General features: G+C 35.3%; 1 protein-coding gene across 1 annotated transcript in view; it reads right to left on the reverse strand.

Annotated features, from left to right (window-relative positions):
* Positions 1-21,849, reverse strand: part of ube3c (ubiquitin protein ligase E3C) — a 242,176-nt gene that overhangs the window by 13,253 nt on the left and 207,074 nt on the right. The window contains exons 20-23 of the mRNA XM_051929116.1: positions 17,171-17,383; positions 5,910-6,098; positions 3,288-3,354; positions 1,516-1,646 (exon numbers count right to left, since the gene is read on the reverse strand). Of these exons, the coding sequence (XP_051785076.1) occupies positions 1,516-1,646; positions 3,288-3,354; positions 5,910-6,098; positions 17,171-17,383 (600 nt within the window). The remainder of the gene's footprint in view (positions 1-1,515; positions 1,647-3,287; positions 3,355-5,909; positions 6,099-17,170; positions 17,384-21,849) is intronic.

Below are 21,849 nucleotides of genomic sequence, written 5' to 3' on the forward strand. Positions count from 1 at the left end.
TTGGAAACTTATTAATGGTAAATTTCGCACAAACATTAGGATGTTTTTCTTGATACAGAGAACCATAGACACTTGGAATAAGCTACCAAGTAGTGTGGTAGACAGTAAGAATTTAGGGACTTTCAAAACTCGACTTGATGTTTGAATTAAGTGGATAGGACTGGTAAGCTTTGTTGGGCCGAATAGCCTTTTTTATATTGTCCTGTCTACATTGTTCAAATGTTCTAACTATGAAAATTCAAACAAATTATGGCCATTAAGAAGTTTAAATCTAATGGTGTAAATTAACTGAAGTGACTGAGGTGTCATGACACATCAAACAATGCCTCTTTGAATTCTTATCTTGAAAATGTGTTTCTCACGGCTATTCTGAAATAGGCAGGAAAAAAATGAAGATGAAAATATATTTTAAACTAAACATGATTAAATCAAAATTTAAAAACAACACATTTTTATAATTTTATTTTTAATAGCCTTCACTTTAATAATTGCAAAATGTTCAGAAAATAAAAGGTATAAATAAGTAATTAAAAAAATAGAACCGATTTATAGGGTAAAGAAATGTGCTGCATACCTTGGAAGATAGAAAAATGCCTAATTGCTATATAATCTAAATTTACTGCCTGTATCTTACTTTGTGTAACATAAATAACACAGGCATTCATAGGCCATTTGCACTTACTTTACTGATTAAATGGATACTGCAAACCCACACCTTGGAGGGCTGGGCTGATTCTCAAATTGCATTATAATGTGAAAGGTCACAAACTTTAAAGCAACAGCATAGTACAGATAAGGATTAGATAACTTATCATAAAAATATACACAATCAATTGTTTAAGCATTACCAGTTTCCACAAAACTGATTACCACTCGATTAGTTAGGTTCATAAGGTACTCTATAAACATGCAAGTGTAAGGCTGTTTATAGGAGTGTCCAAATGTTAAAGAGCAGTAGTTTATGGGGAAGGGCCCATGGAAGCAAAATGATAAGAGTAATATTAAATATGGTCCTTTATAGCCTTTTTCATGAGCAGTACTTAACATAACATTATCTACAATTTTTACTAATTAAATGTATCTGTAAAATGTACATTAAAATATGCATTTTACTTTGTTGCCTGCAATGTTCTGTAAATTTTTAAGGAAAATTAACAAACAAAAAGCATATCAAATAATATAGTGATGAGCACAGAACATTCAGTTCATATCTATTTCTGGTAAATGTAGTTGTTTTAAAAGAGAGCTTAGCCACAAAAGTCATAACTTGATTCAGGAAAAGTGCAGTAACCTCCCTTAATATTCAAATTGTAATCTTTATGAGAGATCCAATAATGACGATGTTGCATTAAGCTCAAACATTAAACCAAACTTCTCTTAACCTAAGGACAGCGCAATGAGAGACATCTAGTATTAGGCATACACAGGTTATCTGTTTGTACAGATATGTTTAATACATTTGGCGTTGTTAGGAATTGTAGCTGTTTCATATTTAAAATCTCTTCCGTGGCTTACCTTAAAACCAAGTAGAGGAGGCCTTGAGCAGCTTGTAACAAACTTGAGCAGCTTGCGTTTTTCTTCATCGGTAAAACTTTCCACAACATCCCAAAAGATTTTAATAACAGGGTGATTTGCAGAATAACCACCTAACATAAACACACATTATTTAAACAATTGGTACAAAAAAAAAAAACTAAGAAAATTGTATTTTTTCTAATTACAAACAGCAAAACCTAAAGGTCTTAAGGCTACTCAAAAGAACCTTGTACTGACACCTTTACCAGTATACCTGATTTGTATTTAAATATAAGTCAAATCAAGTTTATTGTCATGTATACAAGGTGCAGAGTGTTCACACTACCGGTCAAAAGTTTTAGAACATCTCAATTTTTCCAGTTTTTCTTCAAATTTAAAGTTGTCCAGTCTGCAGTAGTCCACAGCCATAATTTCAAGTCCCTATTTTGTCCTTTAAGGAATACCCTTTTTACTGCTAAGTAAGCACAAAGTATCCTCTTCATAGTAGAAAATGAGACATGCTTTTATTGCCCACAGCTAAGCTGTGCTTGAAGCTGTTGTGCTGTGAGGCACTTATTATGCAATCTGGTGACCCTCAGAAACTTGTCTCCTGATTGTGTTGTGACTTTTGGTCTGCCAGATCTCTTCCAATCAGACTTTCTTCCAGTTTCCAATTGCCTTTAGATTGTGTAGGACAACGTACTCACTGACACTTTGATTTTTTTTTTGCAATTACTCTAACTGAAAGGCCTACACCTCTAAAGGTAATGCTCGGTCTCATTTCATTTGTTAATTGCCTTTTCTTGTCATTATCATTGCAATTTACAACTTTCTACATTATAATATTGTCCAAGTAGTGCTTCAGAGGGTGTAGTAACACAGTCTGTTCTAACTCTGCTTTAAGACAGACGGAGGGTTTTTAAGTAATCAACAGAAGTTGGGACACCTGTGCAAATTGTTTGTTTCAAGTTGCAAGGCTTTACTTTAATTGCTACAAAGCGCCTGTAGGTAAAACCCTATTAGCTGTTGCCTGGTGAATATTTTTAATATTCTCATTATTTCCTCTTTTTCAGTTTTTCCTAACCTAAACTTTAAATTTAAACCCCTCTCTCTGGCAGTTTTCCGCTTACCTTTTTACTATTCATTGCATTTGAAGTGATTAAGGTTTAAGAAAAACTGGAAAAAAAGAGGTGCGACTGGTAGGGTAGTACAGTTCAGTTCTTGCTTGCTGATGTTTTATCTAATGTATGGTGTAATTAATTAAATTAGCATTACGTAACTGTAACAAATCTACAGGAACCATGTATGCAAGAATCTTTTTGTAGTGTGTACAAATGACAATAAACTGGACTATATACATTATATAAAGTCAGAAGTTGCATAAAATTGTCCGATTCAGAGCATTCATACCAAATGCAATGATTTATTTCAGTACATAATAAACAAGAATAGTTGTATTATATATTTGAAATGTTAAAATTTGTGCTTCAATTAAAATTTTTAAAGTCTAAATATTCTCGATTGTAATAGAAATCTGTCATTTTTCACCCTTTGATAGAGGACGACAGATGGCTAAATCTCCAGTAAATGATCAAAAATAATACATATTTGTAATCACTGACCTGGAAATAGTCTAAAATGATATCTCACATGCTTATGTTCGAAATTTCTCTTTTTTAACTTTCTGAGTGTGGCTCTTAAGACTGGCACTTTAAATGAATTAAGCTGAATAATACTATTTTTGTTATACAACAAATAAGAATGATAAATACCTGAATAATTTGTAAATCTTTTGAGATCTTCAAGGCAAATGGGCACATGAGCACCTGAAATCAATACCTAGAAGAAATGCATCACATTTTAAAATAAATAATGTAAAAACATCTGGAGGTCATTGTTGCACACACTCTGGTATTCCCTTATAACCTATCAATTTTATATTATGATATAAAAATGTCCAAACTATGTCTTTGTATTATCCTAGATATATTTTCTTCATGATTGTACTACTTGCACTTTTTTAACAATTTAAATGTAATACACTGTTATTTTATAAACTGTAATGCAATTTATTCTGAAGTGTAAAGATCCTAATCAGTACCAAATAATGTTGACTGAGTTAACAAACTACTCATCACAGACTGTGTATTTCTTTCTATGCAATGAGCTCATTTAGTGAATGAAGCGATACATTTAGCTTTTTCATTTTGATAAAATGTATTAAGCAAAGTTAACATAATAATTTAATAATACAGAATAATTTAAGATATGCTACAAAATAGGGCATTTGGCAGGGTGGCACAGTGATCTGCACAGTTATCTTATTGATCAAGAAAGCCTGGTTTGAGTACTTACATGACCAATGGCTGTGCGAAATTTGCACGTTTTTTCTGAGGGTACTGGCCCTTTGCTCCAGGTACAGGTCCCTAAAAGGGTGCATTACCTTAATTGACTACTTGTAGCTGGTGTTGTATCAATAACTCTAGCTGTGTGCTTAAGAGGGTTCTGAAACTAGTGTTTCAGTGGACTAAGCAGATTCAGAAAAGTTATACACATATAGGAAACAACTGATTACTGTGATAAGTAACTTGTAACCTGATCATGCCAGCAAGCCCTGTAATCTTCCAGCGAGAGAGAAACAAAAACAAAAAACCTTTACCTATTTAACTGATTGGCTATTGCAAAATGTAGTTATGTTAGACACTTGCATGATTTAAAATATATTTAAAATTATTTACAGTTTTGCTATAAGTGAACCTATACACAGTGTGAAAATCCAATAAATTGATAGACCTATTACAGTTTAATGAAAATTGTATTACTCTACTGAATAACTCCCTGACTGGGAATGACAGCTATAAAATTCACACGTTTTAGGCAATGGATATAAGAAGTCATTTGATTATTGTTTATTCATTACTTTTTCCTAAGAAGAACCCTCGTGCCATGCTATATTTGTTCTTCTCCTGTAATTCATTCATATTTAAAAGTAAATGGCAACACAAACTGTTTTGAAATATAGGGTGACTTTAATAAGACACAGTCCCCAAAGCAATGAGAGTAACTGAAAGAAACAGGAAGACAGCAGCCCATAGAAGTATCAATTGAATTAATCAGCACTTAGATAAGAGATCCAGATACAAGGTTCTCTTTCAGACACCTGCATGGGATTTATTTGAATACTCTTATTTCCTCCCACAACCCAAAAACATAAAGGACAAGTTGATTGACAAGCGTAAATCGGTCCCATGTGAGAGAATGTGCCATGCAGTAGACTGATTTCTTGATCACACTTGGGTCCAGTCTTGCACCACAGATTCTGGCTCCCTCAACACTATGTTTGAATAAGTGGGTTTAGATACTGGGTGAAAATGCACATGTTGGTATGTATTATTTTCTTGTGTTCATCCGGAGCTATTGACAGTACTTCTGATATTAGTTTTTCAGATCTCTTGTACTGTTTCCATTATTACCAAATTTTTTTTTGAACGTGAGAAGCATGCTTTAAAAGAAAAAAATGTAAAAATATCATTGTTATTAAATGTACTATTATGAATAGATCAAGTAGGAGCATATAACACAAGTGCTTAAATATGTTTGCCTTTTATATTGCTCATCAGCGGTCCTGCTGAAAGCAAATCTGCAGTGTGAACTGTAGCTCTCAGCACTTTATATATAATATCAATACTATACATTATATTCATAATAATAAAAGTGTCATTTACTGTTAATAAAATTGTTTTAATTAGCATGTAATCTATTAACAACATACATAGAAAATAAATAACAATACAACCAGAACTAATCAGCCAGGAACTAATAATATAACATACTATACTAGGGAAAACTTCACAGTTTCTGTGACACTTAGAGTATTTTAAAATAAAACATACAACATTTTAAACTGGATGGAAAATATAAACATTAACATACAGAGACTAACAAGTTAAAACGCAATCTTGGTTATTATGTTATCTTTGCTGAAGTGCAAAGGAATTCAATGTGAAAAAGAAATTCAGAAAACAACTCCAGTGTGACAGTAGGGGAAAGGTCAAAACTTAAGCAAAATATTTTGATGTACAGGTTGCCCATTACAATGCTTGTTGAAAAATCAAGATAGTTCATCAAAAAACTTAATTTTGTTGTACTCACTAGTGCACTAGAGGATGCACTTACTAACCTCAGCCAAAAGTGAAAACAATAAAATCAAAGCAAAAGGCGTAACAAAATATACAATTTATATGTTCATTTTAAAATAAGACATATTTAACGTACTAACTGTAAATTAAGTGACAACATTTCACCTAGTGTCAAACACCATAAAATATTTTAAAACAGCAATATAATCTCAAAACCACATTTAGAATTAAATGCCTGAGAGGAAAGTACTGTACCTGCAACTCCTGCTGATCAAACATCCGGAGCCACTCAAGGTTTACCACATTTGCAAGACCCTGTCGAAATGCAAGGCAGTGGGGTCTTATCTGTTTATTTAGTCTGTAGTCTGCCACAAGGTGAATATATGCTATTCTATTTGCAGTAGTTACTGGAATATCCTTTCCACCTGGTTTTAGCTCCACAACCTAAAATTAAAGAGAACAGTTTCAATGTCATTTTATCTAATTAAAAAAAACAAACAAAAAAACTCATCATTTTACACTACAAGAGTGTCGGAAATTACACAGAAATTAATGAGAAATCAAAGATAAAATGGTTTCCCCTGTACAATCAAGTAAAAACAACTGCACTTGTACATAATTATGCACTGAAAAAATACAGGAAACAGTGGCAATGACGCTTGTATATTCTGTACCCCAATCTCCGGTATAAGGTCAATGAATAAACATGTCCTGGAATTATGGACAGATAGACAGAAAGATAATAAATTGTATTATTATAATTATAGAAAGGTAGACAAACAGGCATAATTTTAATGCATTTAAAGGATAAAAATGCAGTGTTACAGCGGCTAGCCAATATACAAAAATCCCACACTCATAATGTAAAAGTAAGATACATTTTTCCATAATCTAATTAAAGTCAACCCACTAAAATAGTAATAAAACACATACTCATGATTATCTTGTTTATCCCAACAAATCTGTCAAGTAAAAATTAAAACCACCATATTGTAGCAATGAAATTCTTTGAATATACAGATTTCTTATTATTAAAGAACTTGCATTCTAATCTTACAAAAGAAATATTAATGAAGTCCAAAGACACAACAAGGATTTCTTAAACAAGGCACTGACATAAACTTAAGTGACATTTTTAGTAGGTCTGGGAATTGATTAAAATATTAACTAATTAATTGCATAATTGTATAGAATTAATCACAATTAATTGCATCTAACATTAAAACATGCAATCATAAAATAAACACAAAATCATGAAGTAGATATACACCAACTTACAAAATTGATGTAGAATCAATACAAAGGAATTTTTAAAAATGTAATAGCATAGTTTAAACTTAAACAATGACTTGAAGCCTGACCTTTTAACAAAATACTACTTAAGCAAGTACAACCTGACTTTGAATGCCTTCCTAAAAGGCAAGTTGAAAAGATGGCAATAAGAAAATGAGGCCAATGTATTAATTCTCACATTGGTATGACACAGGTGTGTCAAAGTAAAATTAAACGATCAAAACAACTGTAGACTTTGAGTGCACTGCTAAAGACTGACTTAATTGAAATAAGCATCTCTTAAATGGGCATACATTAAAACTTGTCTTAAAACAGAGAAACTACCATACTTAACTGTTCATCACCATCAACGACTAGATAATTATACTCTAAACAAGTGTTTTTCAACTGGTGCACAATGAGTGGTACCCAGGTGTGCCATATAGAACCACCTGTATTAGTGGGCAAAGGGATGAAGCAGCTGGGAAAATATGTTCAAACTGCTCAATAAGTGCTGTGTTACAACTCCAACCTCTAAGCTCCTTTTTTATGCAGGTGTCTCTGACAGTCCTGTTCATTTGGACAGTTTAACAAAGTGTACAAATTTAATGCTTTTGTCATTGGTAGAATTGTGGTATGCCTTGGGATTTTTTGAGTTACAAAAAGTATGCCACCACAGAAAAATGGTTGGAAAACCCTGCTTTGCCTAAACCTTTTGTGAAGGACAGCCGGGTCCCATGCCCGGCAGGGACGCCCCTGCTGCATCTGTTCCGGGGGAGCCACCATGGGCAGCTCAATACCTCCCCCGGGACGCTTGGTGGCAGCCTCCCTGGTGGACGATGATTCCCCAACCTGGCGCAGGGCTCCATGGGAGATGGAGTCCTCCACAGCCTGGTTGGGGGCTCGGATGGCCACCAGGGGGAGCAGCATGGAGTCAGCAGCCTGGCTGGTCATATCTTCAGCCCCACCCGGAAGAGCAATTAGGACCAGGTGGCCAAGCACCTGGAACGCTTCCGGGTGGGATATAAAAAGGGCCAGCCACCACCACTCAGAGAGCCAGAGTTGGGAGGAAGGAGGACTAAGCTTGTAGAGGAGTGGTGGGAGAGAAAGAGTGTGTTGCTTTGTGTTGGACTTGTGTTTTGGGACTGTGTATTACCTGTGGGTCATGGGGAAGACGTGCGCCCACGGGTGAAGAAGAAAATAAAGTCCATTGAGTTTATACGTGCCTCAGTGTCGTTCTGTGCCAGGTCGGGCGCTATATAGCGCTCCTTATTACACTTTACTCCTGGCAAGCTAAAAAAATTCTCTACAGCAGCTATCTTGCCTAACAACTGACACCATGCATTACTTGGTGGTTACACCGTTTTCTTTGCATAAATTAGCAAAGATACTACAAAGTGGAATAATGGATAAGGATAATCATTACACTTCTGTTTCGTAAAATGCTGTCATTATTTTAGGACAGTAAGCACTGTAAGCTACCCAGCAGACTGGTAAGTTAAATATTAACATATTTAAGAAATATACCTGGGGATTGACCTCTGACCCTATCTGACACCACTGATCCTTGAATACACTAGGCATGTTGATGCATATCTTTTGGACAAGCTCTTCTGTCTTCGGTTTGGGGTCTGGTGTGTCTGATCATCTTACATCTATTCTAATCTATTAATATTCCTTACAACATTCTTCACTTTGTTTATTTGGTACTCAGAACTATTTACTTGAGAGACAACTGGGTTTAAACATTGCCCTTGCCTCTTGCTGGAAATCCCAATTCCTTTTCTCTTACCATTTGGAAATTTCCATTTTTAAATCTGATTCATTTGGAACTCTCAGTGGTGAGAATCAATGGAGCATCTGGCTCTTACACTGATAAATGATCTGATATGATAGAGCTACTTGTGGCGGAGTGGTGGCTCTGAGGCTAGGGATCTGCACTGGCAATCGGAAAGTTGCCGGTTCGAATCCTGTAAAATGCCAAAAGGGACTCTGCTCTGTTGGGCCCTTGAGCAAGGCCCTTAACCTGCAATTGCTAAGCGCTTTGAGTAGTGAGAAAAGCTCAATATAAATGCAAAGAATTATTATTATTATTACTCTGGGTATGGATGCCCCATGGTCCTGGCTACAGCCCTAATCTTTAGAGTTTCTTCTCCTTAACAGGGCTGATGCTGTGCTGTTCCTTCACATGCTGGTCCACACAAGTTTCTTTGTTTTCTTAGTTTTTAATGTGGCAGGGTTGGGGGTGAGTGCTGGGTACAAAGTTATTATTTTAATACTATGTTTCTCTTTTAAATATGGATCTTTCTTGCATTTGAAAAACAATTTGATCTCCAACCAAAAAAAAACATAATTTCCACTATGAAGCATGGTGGTGGAAGTACTATGCCGTGAGATACTTCTCTGCTCAGTCCTTGGTAGGCTTGTGAGGGAAGAGGGTAAAATGAATGTAAATAAATACAGGGATATTCTACAAAAGAACTGCGACTTGGGTGAAGATTTATTTTTCATCAAAATAACAACCCCAAACATAAAGCCAAACCTACACAGACCTCAGCCCAATTGAGAATTTGTGAGTGTACTTAAAAATAGCTGTTCACTCACAGTCCTCAATCACCTTGATACAGCTTGAGCAGCTTTTCACAGAAAAATGGGGAAAAATGGCACTGTCCAGATGTGCCAATCCACACAGACTGTAATTGCAGTCAAAGGTGCCTTCACAATACTGAGTTGAAGGGGGTGAATACTTAGAAAATCAATTATTTAGTGTTTATTAACTGCAATAAATTTAGATAATTTGTAGAGGCTTGTATTCATTCTGACATTTAAGTGTCTTTTTCTGATGATCAATGTCAAACAAGCCTAATTGATGTTGTAATGTCTGAAACAATAAAACATGAAAAGGTCAAAGGCATGTGAATACCTTTTATAGGCACTGTACGGCCCTGACCCAGGTAAGGGGTGAGGCTTTAAGTGTTTTGATTGTTATTGAATGCATTTTGATGTTTCTTTCCTAATTCTGTAATAACTGTAACTTTTGTATGGACTGTTTTACTACTGTACCGTGGTCTTTAAACTTAGTACAGCTTATTAAAATTAAATGAAAAATAGAGAGGCTCCGATCAAGTTTTTTAAGGCTGATACCCATCACTTATTTCATGTTACCTGATCGCTGATTCCAATTTTTTCTTTCTTTATCCCTTTAAAAAACTTCTTACCCTATGCTCCTGCATAACCAGACATATAGAAGCCTGATGTCTTATATTTTTTTTTCTTTCTACATCTTGTAAAGCAGTTTGAGCTACATCATTTGTATGAAAATGTGCTATATAAATAAATGTTGTTGTTACATTAAAAGTCAATTTAGTCTAAAGTCTACAGTAAACTATAGACACAGGTGTTAAGTGTTCATTTTTTATTAACAAAATGAAATCCTGTAGGCTTATTGTACAGTGACCAAAAATACTACAATAAACAAAATTTCCTTAAAATATATACTAATATGAACAAAAATATTTATTCATAATAAATATGGCATAAAAGAAAATAAACGCTTCTCATATTTACAAACTGCAGTATTGTTTCATTTTTTTCTGTAATGTACCTATCTGAAATAAGGCTGAATAAAAAAGTAGTTTTCAACATTTCTCTAGTTTACATTATATATATATATATATATATATATATATATATATATATATATATTATATATATATACGAGCTGTATATACCCGGCGTTGCCCGGGGCAGAAGTAACCTAATCGGTCAAACACTTACATATATACCAAAGTAAACCTAATCGGTCAAACAGTTACATATATAAAAAAACCGAACCTAATCGGACAAACAGCTTCATATATACAGAAGTGAACCTAATCGGACAAACAGCTAATCTATATACATAAGCAAACCTAATTGGTCAAACAGTTACATAAATACAAAAGCAAACCTAATCGATGAAACAGCTTCATATATACAGAAGCGAACCTAATTGGTCAAACAGTTATGCATGTGCAGAATAATTTTACAAAGATTATGCGTGTTAACAATCATTAAAAAGAAAAGATTGAGGAACTCTTCTTCTATATGTGATGAAGCTGGATGAAGCTGACTTGACGAAGACGTAGGTGGCATAGATTGGTTTTTCTAAAACAGAAGAAAAAAATGAGTATCTATTATTATTTTAAATTAGAATGAAAATGAGAACCTTGATTAGAGATAGATTATCCGTATTAAAATATGTGCATGAATAAACTTTTGCTAACTCTCTAGCAAAAGTTTATTCATACAAATTGGCATGGGATGGCTTTGTGAAAAAGTAAAAATTAGATAAAAATAAATTGAGAATGCGTACTTCCATTTGACTGAGATTATGTGTAATGATGAAAAAAAAGTTTAGTATGTTTTTTTTTCCATACGGGAAGGATGTAAAACCTTACATAGGCACCCTTCAGCCCGTACTGAAGGGTACTGTCAGATTCTTACTGACTAAAAAACACCCTTTTTATTCCACAGCTACCCCAAAAACCACTATTAGGCATTACTTTGGGGTGGCAGTAGTTTAGTTATGAAACAGCTGGGTCCTGAAAAAAATCTGTCTGATTAGTGGCTTCATCACATATAGAAGAACAGTTCCTCAATCTTTTCTTTTTAATGATTGTTAACACGCATAATGTTTGTAAAATCATTCTGCACATGCATAACTGTTTGACCAATTAGGTTCGCTTCTGTATATATGAAGCTGTTTGATCGATTAGGTTTGCTTTTGTATTTATGTAACTGTTTGACCAATTAGGTTTGCTTATGTATATAGATTAGCTGTTTGTCCGATTAGGTTCGGTTTTTTTATATATGTAACTGTTTGACCGATTAGGTTTACTTTGGTATATATGTAAGTGTTTGACCGATTAGGTTACTTCTGCCCCGGGCAACGCCGGGTATATACAGCTCATATATATACAGGTACTCGTCGACATACGACCTATGCAAGTTACGACTGTTCGACTTTACGACGCGTTTGACTGTTTCCCCTGCCAGCTGTTGGCAGCGCCAGTTTCCCGCACTCTCAAGTCTCGCTACGCAGCAGTAAAAATATACGCAGCAGTGTTGCCCCACGTGTGTTTGTGTCTTGTTGTTTTGGCAATTTTCGATAATAATATAACCCTAACATATAACCCTATAATATTAACACTAATAGCAGCTTTCTACTCAAAACGGCAAACTTGAGAAGCTGCCAGCATCAAACCCAGAAGCTCTTGATTGGGCAGTTCTTAGGATTGCACTACGCAAGCAGTCGCATCAACTGCTTACCGCAACCTGCTTTCTTTTTTCTTCTTGAATAAAAGCGCACTTGTTCTGTTATACTTGTACTTGTGAAAGTATTTATTTGATATTTGGACTTCAGGCTTCACACCAGTCATTCTCAGTCACACACACCACTCACATCCACATCCACAGTTATCCCAGTCTCGTTCGTGCACAAGTTTTATATACAATCATCACATTCAAATGTTAACAGTTCCCACACACAACTGCTGACTCCCAATCAAGAGCTTCTGGGTTCGATGCTAGCAGCTTCTCGAGTTTACCGCTTTGAGTAGAGAGCTGCTGTTATTGTTAATATTATACAATAAAAACATACATTTGATTTACGTCTGTAACAACCGCTGTAAATTTATAGTGCTTGTCAAAGTTAGCGTTCACACTCGCCCCCGATATGACACTGCTCTTTTCAAATAAAGACGCGCTATAACAGAGGTGAACTCAGATCAGAGAAAACAGAAGCCCTCCCCGCAAGAAATGTCGACTCACAGTGTATGAATGGCGTATGGAAGAAGTGTGTTAAGCGTTATGTAAATACTTTTGCTGGATTTAACAGTGAACAAGAACTTGATGAGATTCGTGAAGAAATAGTGAAACTGTCAAAAGACCTTTCATTGGAATGTGAAATGGAAGATGTCGAGGAGTTGCTAGACCGGGAATCAGGTGAACTTATGAATGAAGAGCTGATAGAATTGGAAGAAGAAAGAGTGGCGGAAGAAGAAACAAGAGAATTGGAGTAAGACGAAGAGGAGGAGGTGCCACAAACAATGTTCACCACAAAGGGATTGTCAGAAGATTTATCTCTACTGAATAAACTCCTCGCTCATTTTGAAAAAATGGACCCAAATATTGAACGATTTGCGAGGATTGAACGGATGGCACGCAACACATTTCGTCCTTATTGCGAAATTTATGAAGAGAAAAAAAAACAAACAATTCAGACGAAGCTCACTATGTTTATGAAAAGAGCAACTCCTCCCATCACCCCGTCCGCAGCCTCGCCTGATCTGATGAAGGCGATATCGACAACCCGCAGCCAAGCACCAGTGGTGCCAGGAATTAAATGTACAGTACAGTATTTCTTGTTTTGTACGTTTTCCACATATTAAACAAATTGTACTGTAGTATGCTGTGTTTGTCTTAGAAAGTAAGAAAATGTTGATAAAATATTACTTTAAGATGATTACAATATTATTACCCAGTCTAATATTCTTACCTTAAATTAACATAGGCCGACTTACGTCCAGATCAACTTACAACCAGTCAGTCGGAACCAATCGCGGTCGTAAGTCGACAAGTACCTGTATATATATATATAGCAAAATACCCGCGCTTCGCAGCGGAGAAGTAGTGTGTTAAAGAGGTTATGAAAAAAAAAAGGAAACATTTTAAAAATAACGTAACATGATTGTCAATGTAATTGTGTTGTCATTGTTATAACTGTTGCTGTCTTTTATATATATATATATATATATAGATATATATATATATATATATATATTATATATATAATATACACACACACATAAACATTTATATACATATACATATATATACATATCTACATATACACACACATACATAAACACACACATAAGACTTACTGAGTGAAACGGGCTTTCATTGACAATCATGTTACGTTATTTTTAAAATGTTTCCTTTTTTTTTCATAACCTCTTTAACACACTACTTCTCCGCTGCGAAGCGCGGGTATTTTGCTAGTATATATATATATATATATATATATATATATATATATATATATATATACACACATACATGCAGTTTTAATAACACAGAAATCAATATAAACATTAACATCATTATCATATGAGAATATGAAGTAATATATAAGAAGCACATTTCATATAAATATAAATTATTAAACAGTAAAATCTTCTTCTGTAATTTGCTACCGTGGCAATTTGTGTGTCTGTCCAGGATTTTAAATGACCTGTAGCTCGCAAACCGTTGCACCTATACACTTGAAATGTGGTACACATATAGTACGTCACGTCTACTATCCGCTTTATTGGTGATGATTGTTTTAGTCTTTTATCTTTATTTTATTTTATTGTACAATCAAGTCCTATCTGCGCACAGCAGGGCAGCCGTGGGCTGATGCGTATGGTGTATTCACTCCATGTTATCGTGCATTGCGCTGTCAGTGGTATTTTGATAAAAGAATTTGAACAACATATAAGAAGCGTATAAATTATTAAACAGTAAAACATTAACATTTAAGAAGTAAAGTTACATTAAGTACTACTGCTGTGCCTTCGGGTATACCTCATTTTTTGTTTGCCCATTACATGCTTAAATGTATACATTTTTTGGTGCACCTACCCGAGAACACGCGACATATAACCGAGTGTGGGAGAAGCATGGATTTTAAACACGCGTTGAGTTGATGTGCTGGTCTCCCTCGTGAAATAACTGGTAATGTTTGACTAAAATCTACAGCGAGTAAAACGACATTAGCTCCTATTTTTTTTTTTACGATCTCTGAGATGTTGCTTTTTTCGGTTCAAGGCTTCATAAGCTCTTTTATGTTGTATGGTGTACTTATCCCAAACCATCATCTTTGAATGTTGCAACACTTTCGCCTTGTATGTAGATCGGGGTAATTACATTCATTGCATTCCTAGTCTGAATCACAATGTGATTGTATGGGTGGTTACCTGCCACTGTAGGGTTGCCACCCGTCCTTTAAAATACGGAATCGTGCCGCGTTTGAGAATGAAATTGCGCGTCCCGTTTTGAATCAATACTGGACGGGATTTATCCCGTATTTTTTTTTATCATTTTTTTTTTAAAGCAGCGTCTCATGCAAATCATCCCACACGCATTTTATGAAGATGCCTCCTTTCCTACTTTTGATTGGGTAATACTTGATGTCATCGTTAGTTTGATTGGTGTTTTTAACTGTCCAGTGAGTAGGGCGTGTCTTTCAACGGAATGAAAAAAAGGCCCACCCGACGACCCACCCATTCCATTTTTATATATATAGATATACACACACACTCATATAATCACCTAACTGGTATTGGCATGTAAACACTGCTTAAATGTAAATATACTAGCACTTACAGGATTTAATCATTTTTAATCATTAATTGCACTATAGCTTTTTTATTTTTACTGTTGAAATATATATTTACTCTGTATATACAGTTGTGTTTTTTTCAGTGTATCAGTTAGACATTCATAATTATTGAGTTGTAATTATAAATACATACTACAGTTTTAATAATGTAGTACTTGTTTCTTACCAAAACTTGTACTTGTGCTATATGACACACATCAACAAATAATAAACACAATAAAAATCTTTAAAAAAAAAAGCCGCAAATGTATCAAATTTCATAAGTTGTTTATCAAGAAGACAAAAGACTAACATGCTTAAGAGATTTATAAGTATAAGACATATTTTTGTCTGTTTTAATTTAAATGACAAAATTAAAAGTTCTGAAGTCATTAAAGTAGCTTTTCTTGCCGTCCGTCTAGTTGCACAAGAAGACTTCTCTAATTCCTTTTCCTCAGTTTACTACTCCACTTTCTTTACTGTAAAGGCAAATATTTCAATCATCTCTCAGTCTCTTGTAAAACAAGCCTTGACTCGCTTACACTACAGGAAATGTATTTAGATCGTCTGCCAATTGATCGAAGCATCTCTTAAATACATTCAGTGTGCTGTCTACTTTGTAATATTTCCTATTTGCCCAAACATTTAAAACACCACTAATCTTCATTAATTCTACCAACATAGGTCTGACAGCATATTCTTTGTCATTTGCAAACATTGCTTTTGTTTAGTTATTTTGACAATATGTATGGCCTGCCATTTTACTCAGACAGTTATTTTGTCTATAGTTTCCATACTTATTGATAGTTTAACAATTAATTAATGAACCTATATTACTGGGGTTCATTTATGTTAACCAGTTTCTTACCAATTTTTTCCTGTTTATTTAAATAAATCAGTGTCTTTATGTGTAATCATTATGTAATTACTAATATGTAAAGTTTCTGTTTCTATCTACCTGTTGACTTGTCACAGCACTTTGTACCTGCACTCAATGAAGAGCACTATACAAAAATAAACTGAATAAAAGAACCAGTGTAAACGCCTGCACATGTATACATTCATGCATCTCAGTACTAGTGTAGAAAATCTACTGTAGGGGTGTCAATAGCACTGATTTGGAACCTTTACAATGGCTATGCATTTTAGAGTTATAGAATAAGGAAACAAAGAAAATTAGAATGATGATTAAAAAAAAACTGCTCTGTCTTTAGGTAGCAAGTGACTCTTAAGGCGATACCTCAAAACACCTTGATGTGGTTAACAGTTAAATAGTGTATAGAACTCTAATTTACATCAAGCACTTCTGGTACAGTATAAAACCTTTATAATTATGAATCACTGCACCTTTAAAATAGACCTGCTGTTTGAAAAAACACTTTCAATTTTAATTTGTTATGACTACTTATTAAATAGTTAAACCGTGTATTATGTCACCTTAAAGAATATCTAAAAAGCAACTAAAAATAAGTGTAGCCTTTTAGCAAACAGTGCTGGCAACAAACAGTTAAGAAGAGTACTGAAGACAAAAGATTCAAAGAGCCAGACTGCTGTCTAAACAGGTATAGGTTATGACAGGAGAAAGAAAAAAATGGGCACACTGATAACACCGTCATATCAGTTGTGTTTTAGATAATTAATACCTCAGTTGTTTTTCACACCTAATATTGCCAGAATGGTCAATAAAAGCTGTTCCTTTACTAAAGAGTTTCACAAAGATCATTGACACCAACGTGCTTTATCTTTGTTATCTGTAAATATGGAAATAACATTGAAATTAATTATTAACGTCCTAGTATTAGGAAGCAACATAAGCTATGAAAGATGCAGTACCTACCTGTGCCTCCCCAAGGTCATTATTAACCACAGTAAAGTTAAGCCCAAGTTCCTCTACATCTTCTTCATAGCTCTTCAGGAAAAGGAGATTTTTATACATTTCTGGATCTAAAGAAGCCAAGTGATGAATGTCAACATCTGCACTTGTTCCTAGCAATTTGGAGAGGAAGAAACTGGCAAATGGAAGCTCTACCAACATATTTTCATACAGTGCCTGAAAAACAAATGATAAAGCTAAATACATGCATTACTGAGATTAACCACTTCAGTAATGAAATATACAGTATTCACAAGAGCACCCAAAATCCCTCAAAAAGAAAGGACCAAGACACAGCAAAACTTAGAATTACAAATCACAATTAAAGAAAAAAATTTTTAAAGAGTAAGAATACAAAATCCATCCTTTCCTCCTAAAGCAGTGGGAAAGATAACAAATGCACAAATATAAAACACTACAGACAAAGGCTGTTTAAACAGATAAGTTACTTAAATATTAATTACGTAGGTAAGGGATTACTAATCATTCAGAATGTTTCCATTTATAAAACAAAATGCAAAAACTTTAACTAAAGAAATAATCTTTCTTACAGTTTGCTATTGTTTAAACGATTGCCTATAAACTAAAACTTTCAGCATTAATTAAGATAGATTCCTCAAAAAATGTATAAACCAATGTAGGAAATGGGGTGAAAGATGACCTGTTAGACTGTATTACTTTTCTTCCATTGCTCAGGTTCCCAGATTTAGTGCTCTGTGCACCAGGTTATAAAATTTATAGGGTTAGTGGTTTCTGAATAATATCCCCGCAATAACATAGAAATACATGTAATAGATTATAACATACAATTTTTGTTGAGACTGGGTCACAGAGATAGTGATTCAATGCTGTGGTATTTTTTGAAACTGTTCTTTTTGGCACGTAACTTTACAGTATTGTGAAGTGTTTTTCTATTCCTGTTGGTAAGATTCAAGTTGTGATTACTGTTCTTCCTTGCCAATGCAGTCTACCCAGGTTTAACCATATGTTGTAATTATTTTTGAGACTATTCCCATTAACACACAAAATATTTTCTGCAGTTTTTGTGACCAATGCTCCCATTAACTGGTCACTTAATATTTAGTTGCTTTGGAGCTGTGTTGGTTTCATGATGCTGCTTTGTAAACTCAAATATAAAGTTAAACTCCCTTTTCATAAGCTGTTTCCATTATTTTGTTCAACCAGGTTTAGTTATTAAAGGATAGGTATTTTTCAAGTCAGAGATACAGTGGCTTGCAAAAGTATGTTCTGCACACACCAGTTTTGTACATCGTTCAGGAGTGATTCTTCCCCATTCTTCTTGACAGAATTTATAGAGGTATGGCACCTCTGGATGGCAGTTTTCAAATTGTGCCACAGATTCTCAACAGGGTTAAGATCAGAGCTGTGACTTGCCATTCCATGCATAAAATTATTACGACTTTCAAAGGGTATTGAATACTTTTGCACGCCACAATATTTTTGCAAAACCATGGCATATAGGTTCTGCCCCTCTTAAATAGGGTGCCAATGAGCCAGCATAGCATTCAAGCGATTGTGCTGGTGTGTAGGGGTGACCTTGACCTTGCTTCATCATGCCACATCAATTAAGTGCAGTCATTAAGTGCATGCAGTAGAGTGAACTCATCTCCTGTGGCTTTTGCGATTTTTTGCAAGTTGAAATATGAAAGATCTTGAAGAGAAATATGTTTCTATTAAATTCTGTGTAAAACTGGCAAAAAACTTTTACTGAGACTTTTTAGGTGTGTTACAGCAAGCTTGTATAGTGGATAGTTTAAGCCGCACAGAATGTTACAAAAAGAACAGACATTTCAAATCGGGTAGACAATTTGATTCAAATTAGGAAGATGATCCCAAAACAGGTGGTGATCATGTTGAGAAAGTGCATGCTTTGACTAATGAAAATTATGGCCTAATTGTCCATGAAGTTGCTAAAGAAGAAGGTATCAGTAAAAGTTCATGTCTCACAATTTTCACTCAGAAATGAAAATGCAGATGCATCGTGCTGATATAGAATTTGTACTGCATCTCTTGATAGACAAGAAAAAAGTGAACCATTTCAAAGTCAGTCGTGAATTGTTAGATTGTTTAAATGCTCATGAAAATTTTCTGAAACATGTCACATCAGGTGATAAAATGTGGGTGTACAGCTCTAGTCAACTTATTATTTTTTTTTTCCGCCAAAGTTGAAATCCACCCTGAAAGGTTACAAATTTCAAACAATAGAAAATTCACCATGACACTCCACAAAACGAGTTCCAGGATGCATTCCAGAAATGGAAAAAATGTTGGGAGCTGTGTATAAACAGAGGATTGGAATACTGTGTAGGGTGTGGCGGACGGCCGGCTGCTCAACCCGGCCGGGATGCCCATAGTGGAGAAAGATGGGGGAAAGCAGCTTCTGAGGGACACTACTTCCCCCTGGATGACAGATGGAGATGTGCCTACAGCATAGCAGTACCCCAGATTCCCACAGGGCATCATGGGATTTGGGGTTTGGCTTCACGGACCTGCTGGGTACCGTGGGTGCCGCCAGGAGATGCTGAAGGGAGACCTGAGAATATTTATGTTCCCTATAGCCTGGAAGTACTCCCAAGTCACGGGGATGGAAACACAGAAGTACTTCTGGGCTGAAGAAAAATATAATTCTCCATCTGACCCGGAAGTGTTGACAAGTCACATGGACGGAGGAACAGAAGCACATCTGGGTCAAGGACTATAAAAAGGACTGGTGGAGACCCAGCAAGGGAGCCGGAGTTGGGAGGGAGTAGGACAGAGCTTGGTGGGAGGAGCGGAAGAGAGATTTGTGTGCTGATTATTGGTGTTTTGACTGTGTATGGTGGCGGAGGTGCTTTTGGGCACTGTTTGAAGAAAGAAAGTCATTAAAGATCTTCTTGGTGGTTTTTACCCTGTGTCAAGCGTTTGTCTGTTGGGTTTAACGGGGCAACAGCATTCTCAAACGTCTTACAAGGGGTCAAGTCTGATTAAGTTGTAAGCATATTAATAATTGTTTAAAAATACCTTGTCTGTTCTCACAACTTACAACAGGGCTAAGAGGGATACATTCATTTTTCAAAACAAAAATGTTATTGAGTATCGATCAGCTTCTTGAGATTACATTCACATTGCAAAACAGTGCATCCATGTTGTTTTAAGAAGCAAAAAAGCAGAACATTTTTTCTGTAATTTAGCCATTTTAAAAGGAGACCGGCTGTGCTCTTTACTTTGTTCCCCTCTACAGTGACCTACAAGTACAAGGGTCGTGGATTCACCCTGGAAAGTAACTCTCAAGCACCATTATTTTCATTATTTAATGTTGATGTCCAGATATTAAGGGCAGTCTGTTTGGTAGACAATTAGTCAAAAGTAACTGAAAAAGTCACATGTTATGATCTCCAATATTCTATCACAACGGAAGCTTAATTCATACAACCATCCATTTTCATTATTTTGCAAACATATGTTGCTGATGAATTGATAATGGATGCATGTGCTACAGTGACAGAAAATATTGAGCAGCCCCATAATAAGAACTGAACCAGCGTTACTTCAAGTGGTACCAAATTACTGGCGGTTCTCTGTATTGTTGGTGTCTTCGTTGTCCTTGAGATGTGGCATTAATTTGACATTTAATCAACCCCCTCACCTCCATAGGAGATCATAGTGCATTGATTAAAGGGTCCTGGGAGTTCCTTTGGAAAGCAAAGCATGCTAGATCATGAGGTGTCTGTATGCATTGATAAGCCCACTTCAAGTCCTGGTTATAGACATCCATCGATCTCTCCATCCATCAGTGTTAGAGTGCGGGGAAGGAACAACTCAGGAGCGATCTCCGGACAGAGTGTCAGTACGTGGCAGGGTGAACACACACTGGCTACAGTCAATTTAGTAACACCAACTCCCCTATGTTTAATTAAGCTGAAGTTTACCAAGTTCAGTACTTGTGTTTTAACAACATCACAGTGATAGCATAGAGCTGTCATTCCTTCCTCACAGCGCCATGGTCTGCATGAGTTGTGCTTGTTCTCCCTGTGTATGTACAGATTGACTGGTATGAGTGTCAGTGAGTTTATTCATTTAAACATGCTATCCCCAATTCTTTTATCATCATATCATCAGCAAGAGTGGCTCATCTTATTCGGCTGGCTACTTATTCTCAGCTCCTTAGAAAGGGTGGTCTAGGTTCTTAAAATTCTAAGGTTTATATTGAAAATACAATACAGTTTCAGTTCAGTTCAGATCTATTATTATGCGTAAAGTACAATGAAACTCACAAGTGCTTTTTTCACTATGCTGCTTCTTGGCATAATTCTTACTCTGTAGGGTATGTAAAATAACTACACAGAATGTAATGTGCGACAAGATAGCGCTGTATAGGAAAAAATAATCATATGATTTATGCATACATCTGTCTGTTGTTACAAGTCATGGCAGAACATAACCAATGAAGAAACAGAATTGCATAAGCAAAATTAAGATTAAGTGTAATATAGCATGATAAAGTGGCAGGGATGGCATAACTCCAATTATGACAGCAGCTGTGAGCAGACAAGTGAACAGAAAATGTATTTTAACCTCAAGAAAAAGAGGACCAAGAATCTGAGATAAAATAATTCCTATAATTTTCTTTTTTAATCACAAGA

This window comes from Erpetoichthys calabaricus, chromosome 6 (genome assembly GCF_900747795.2).
Source record: "Erpetoichthys calabaricus chromosome 6, fErpCal1.3, whole genome shotgun sequence".
Taxonomy (NCBI): Eukaryota; Metazoa; Chordata; class Cladistia; order Polypteriformes; family Polypteridae; genus Erpetoichthys; species Erpetoichthys calabaricus.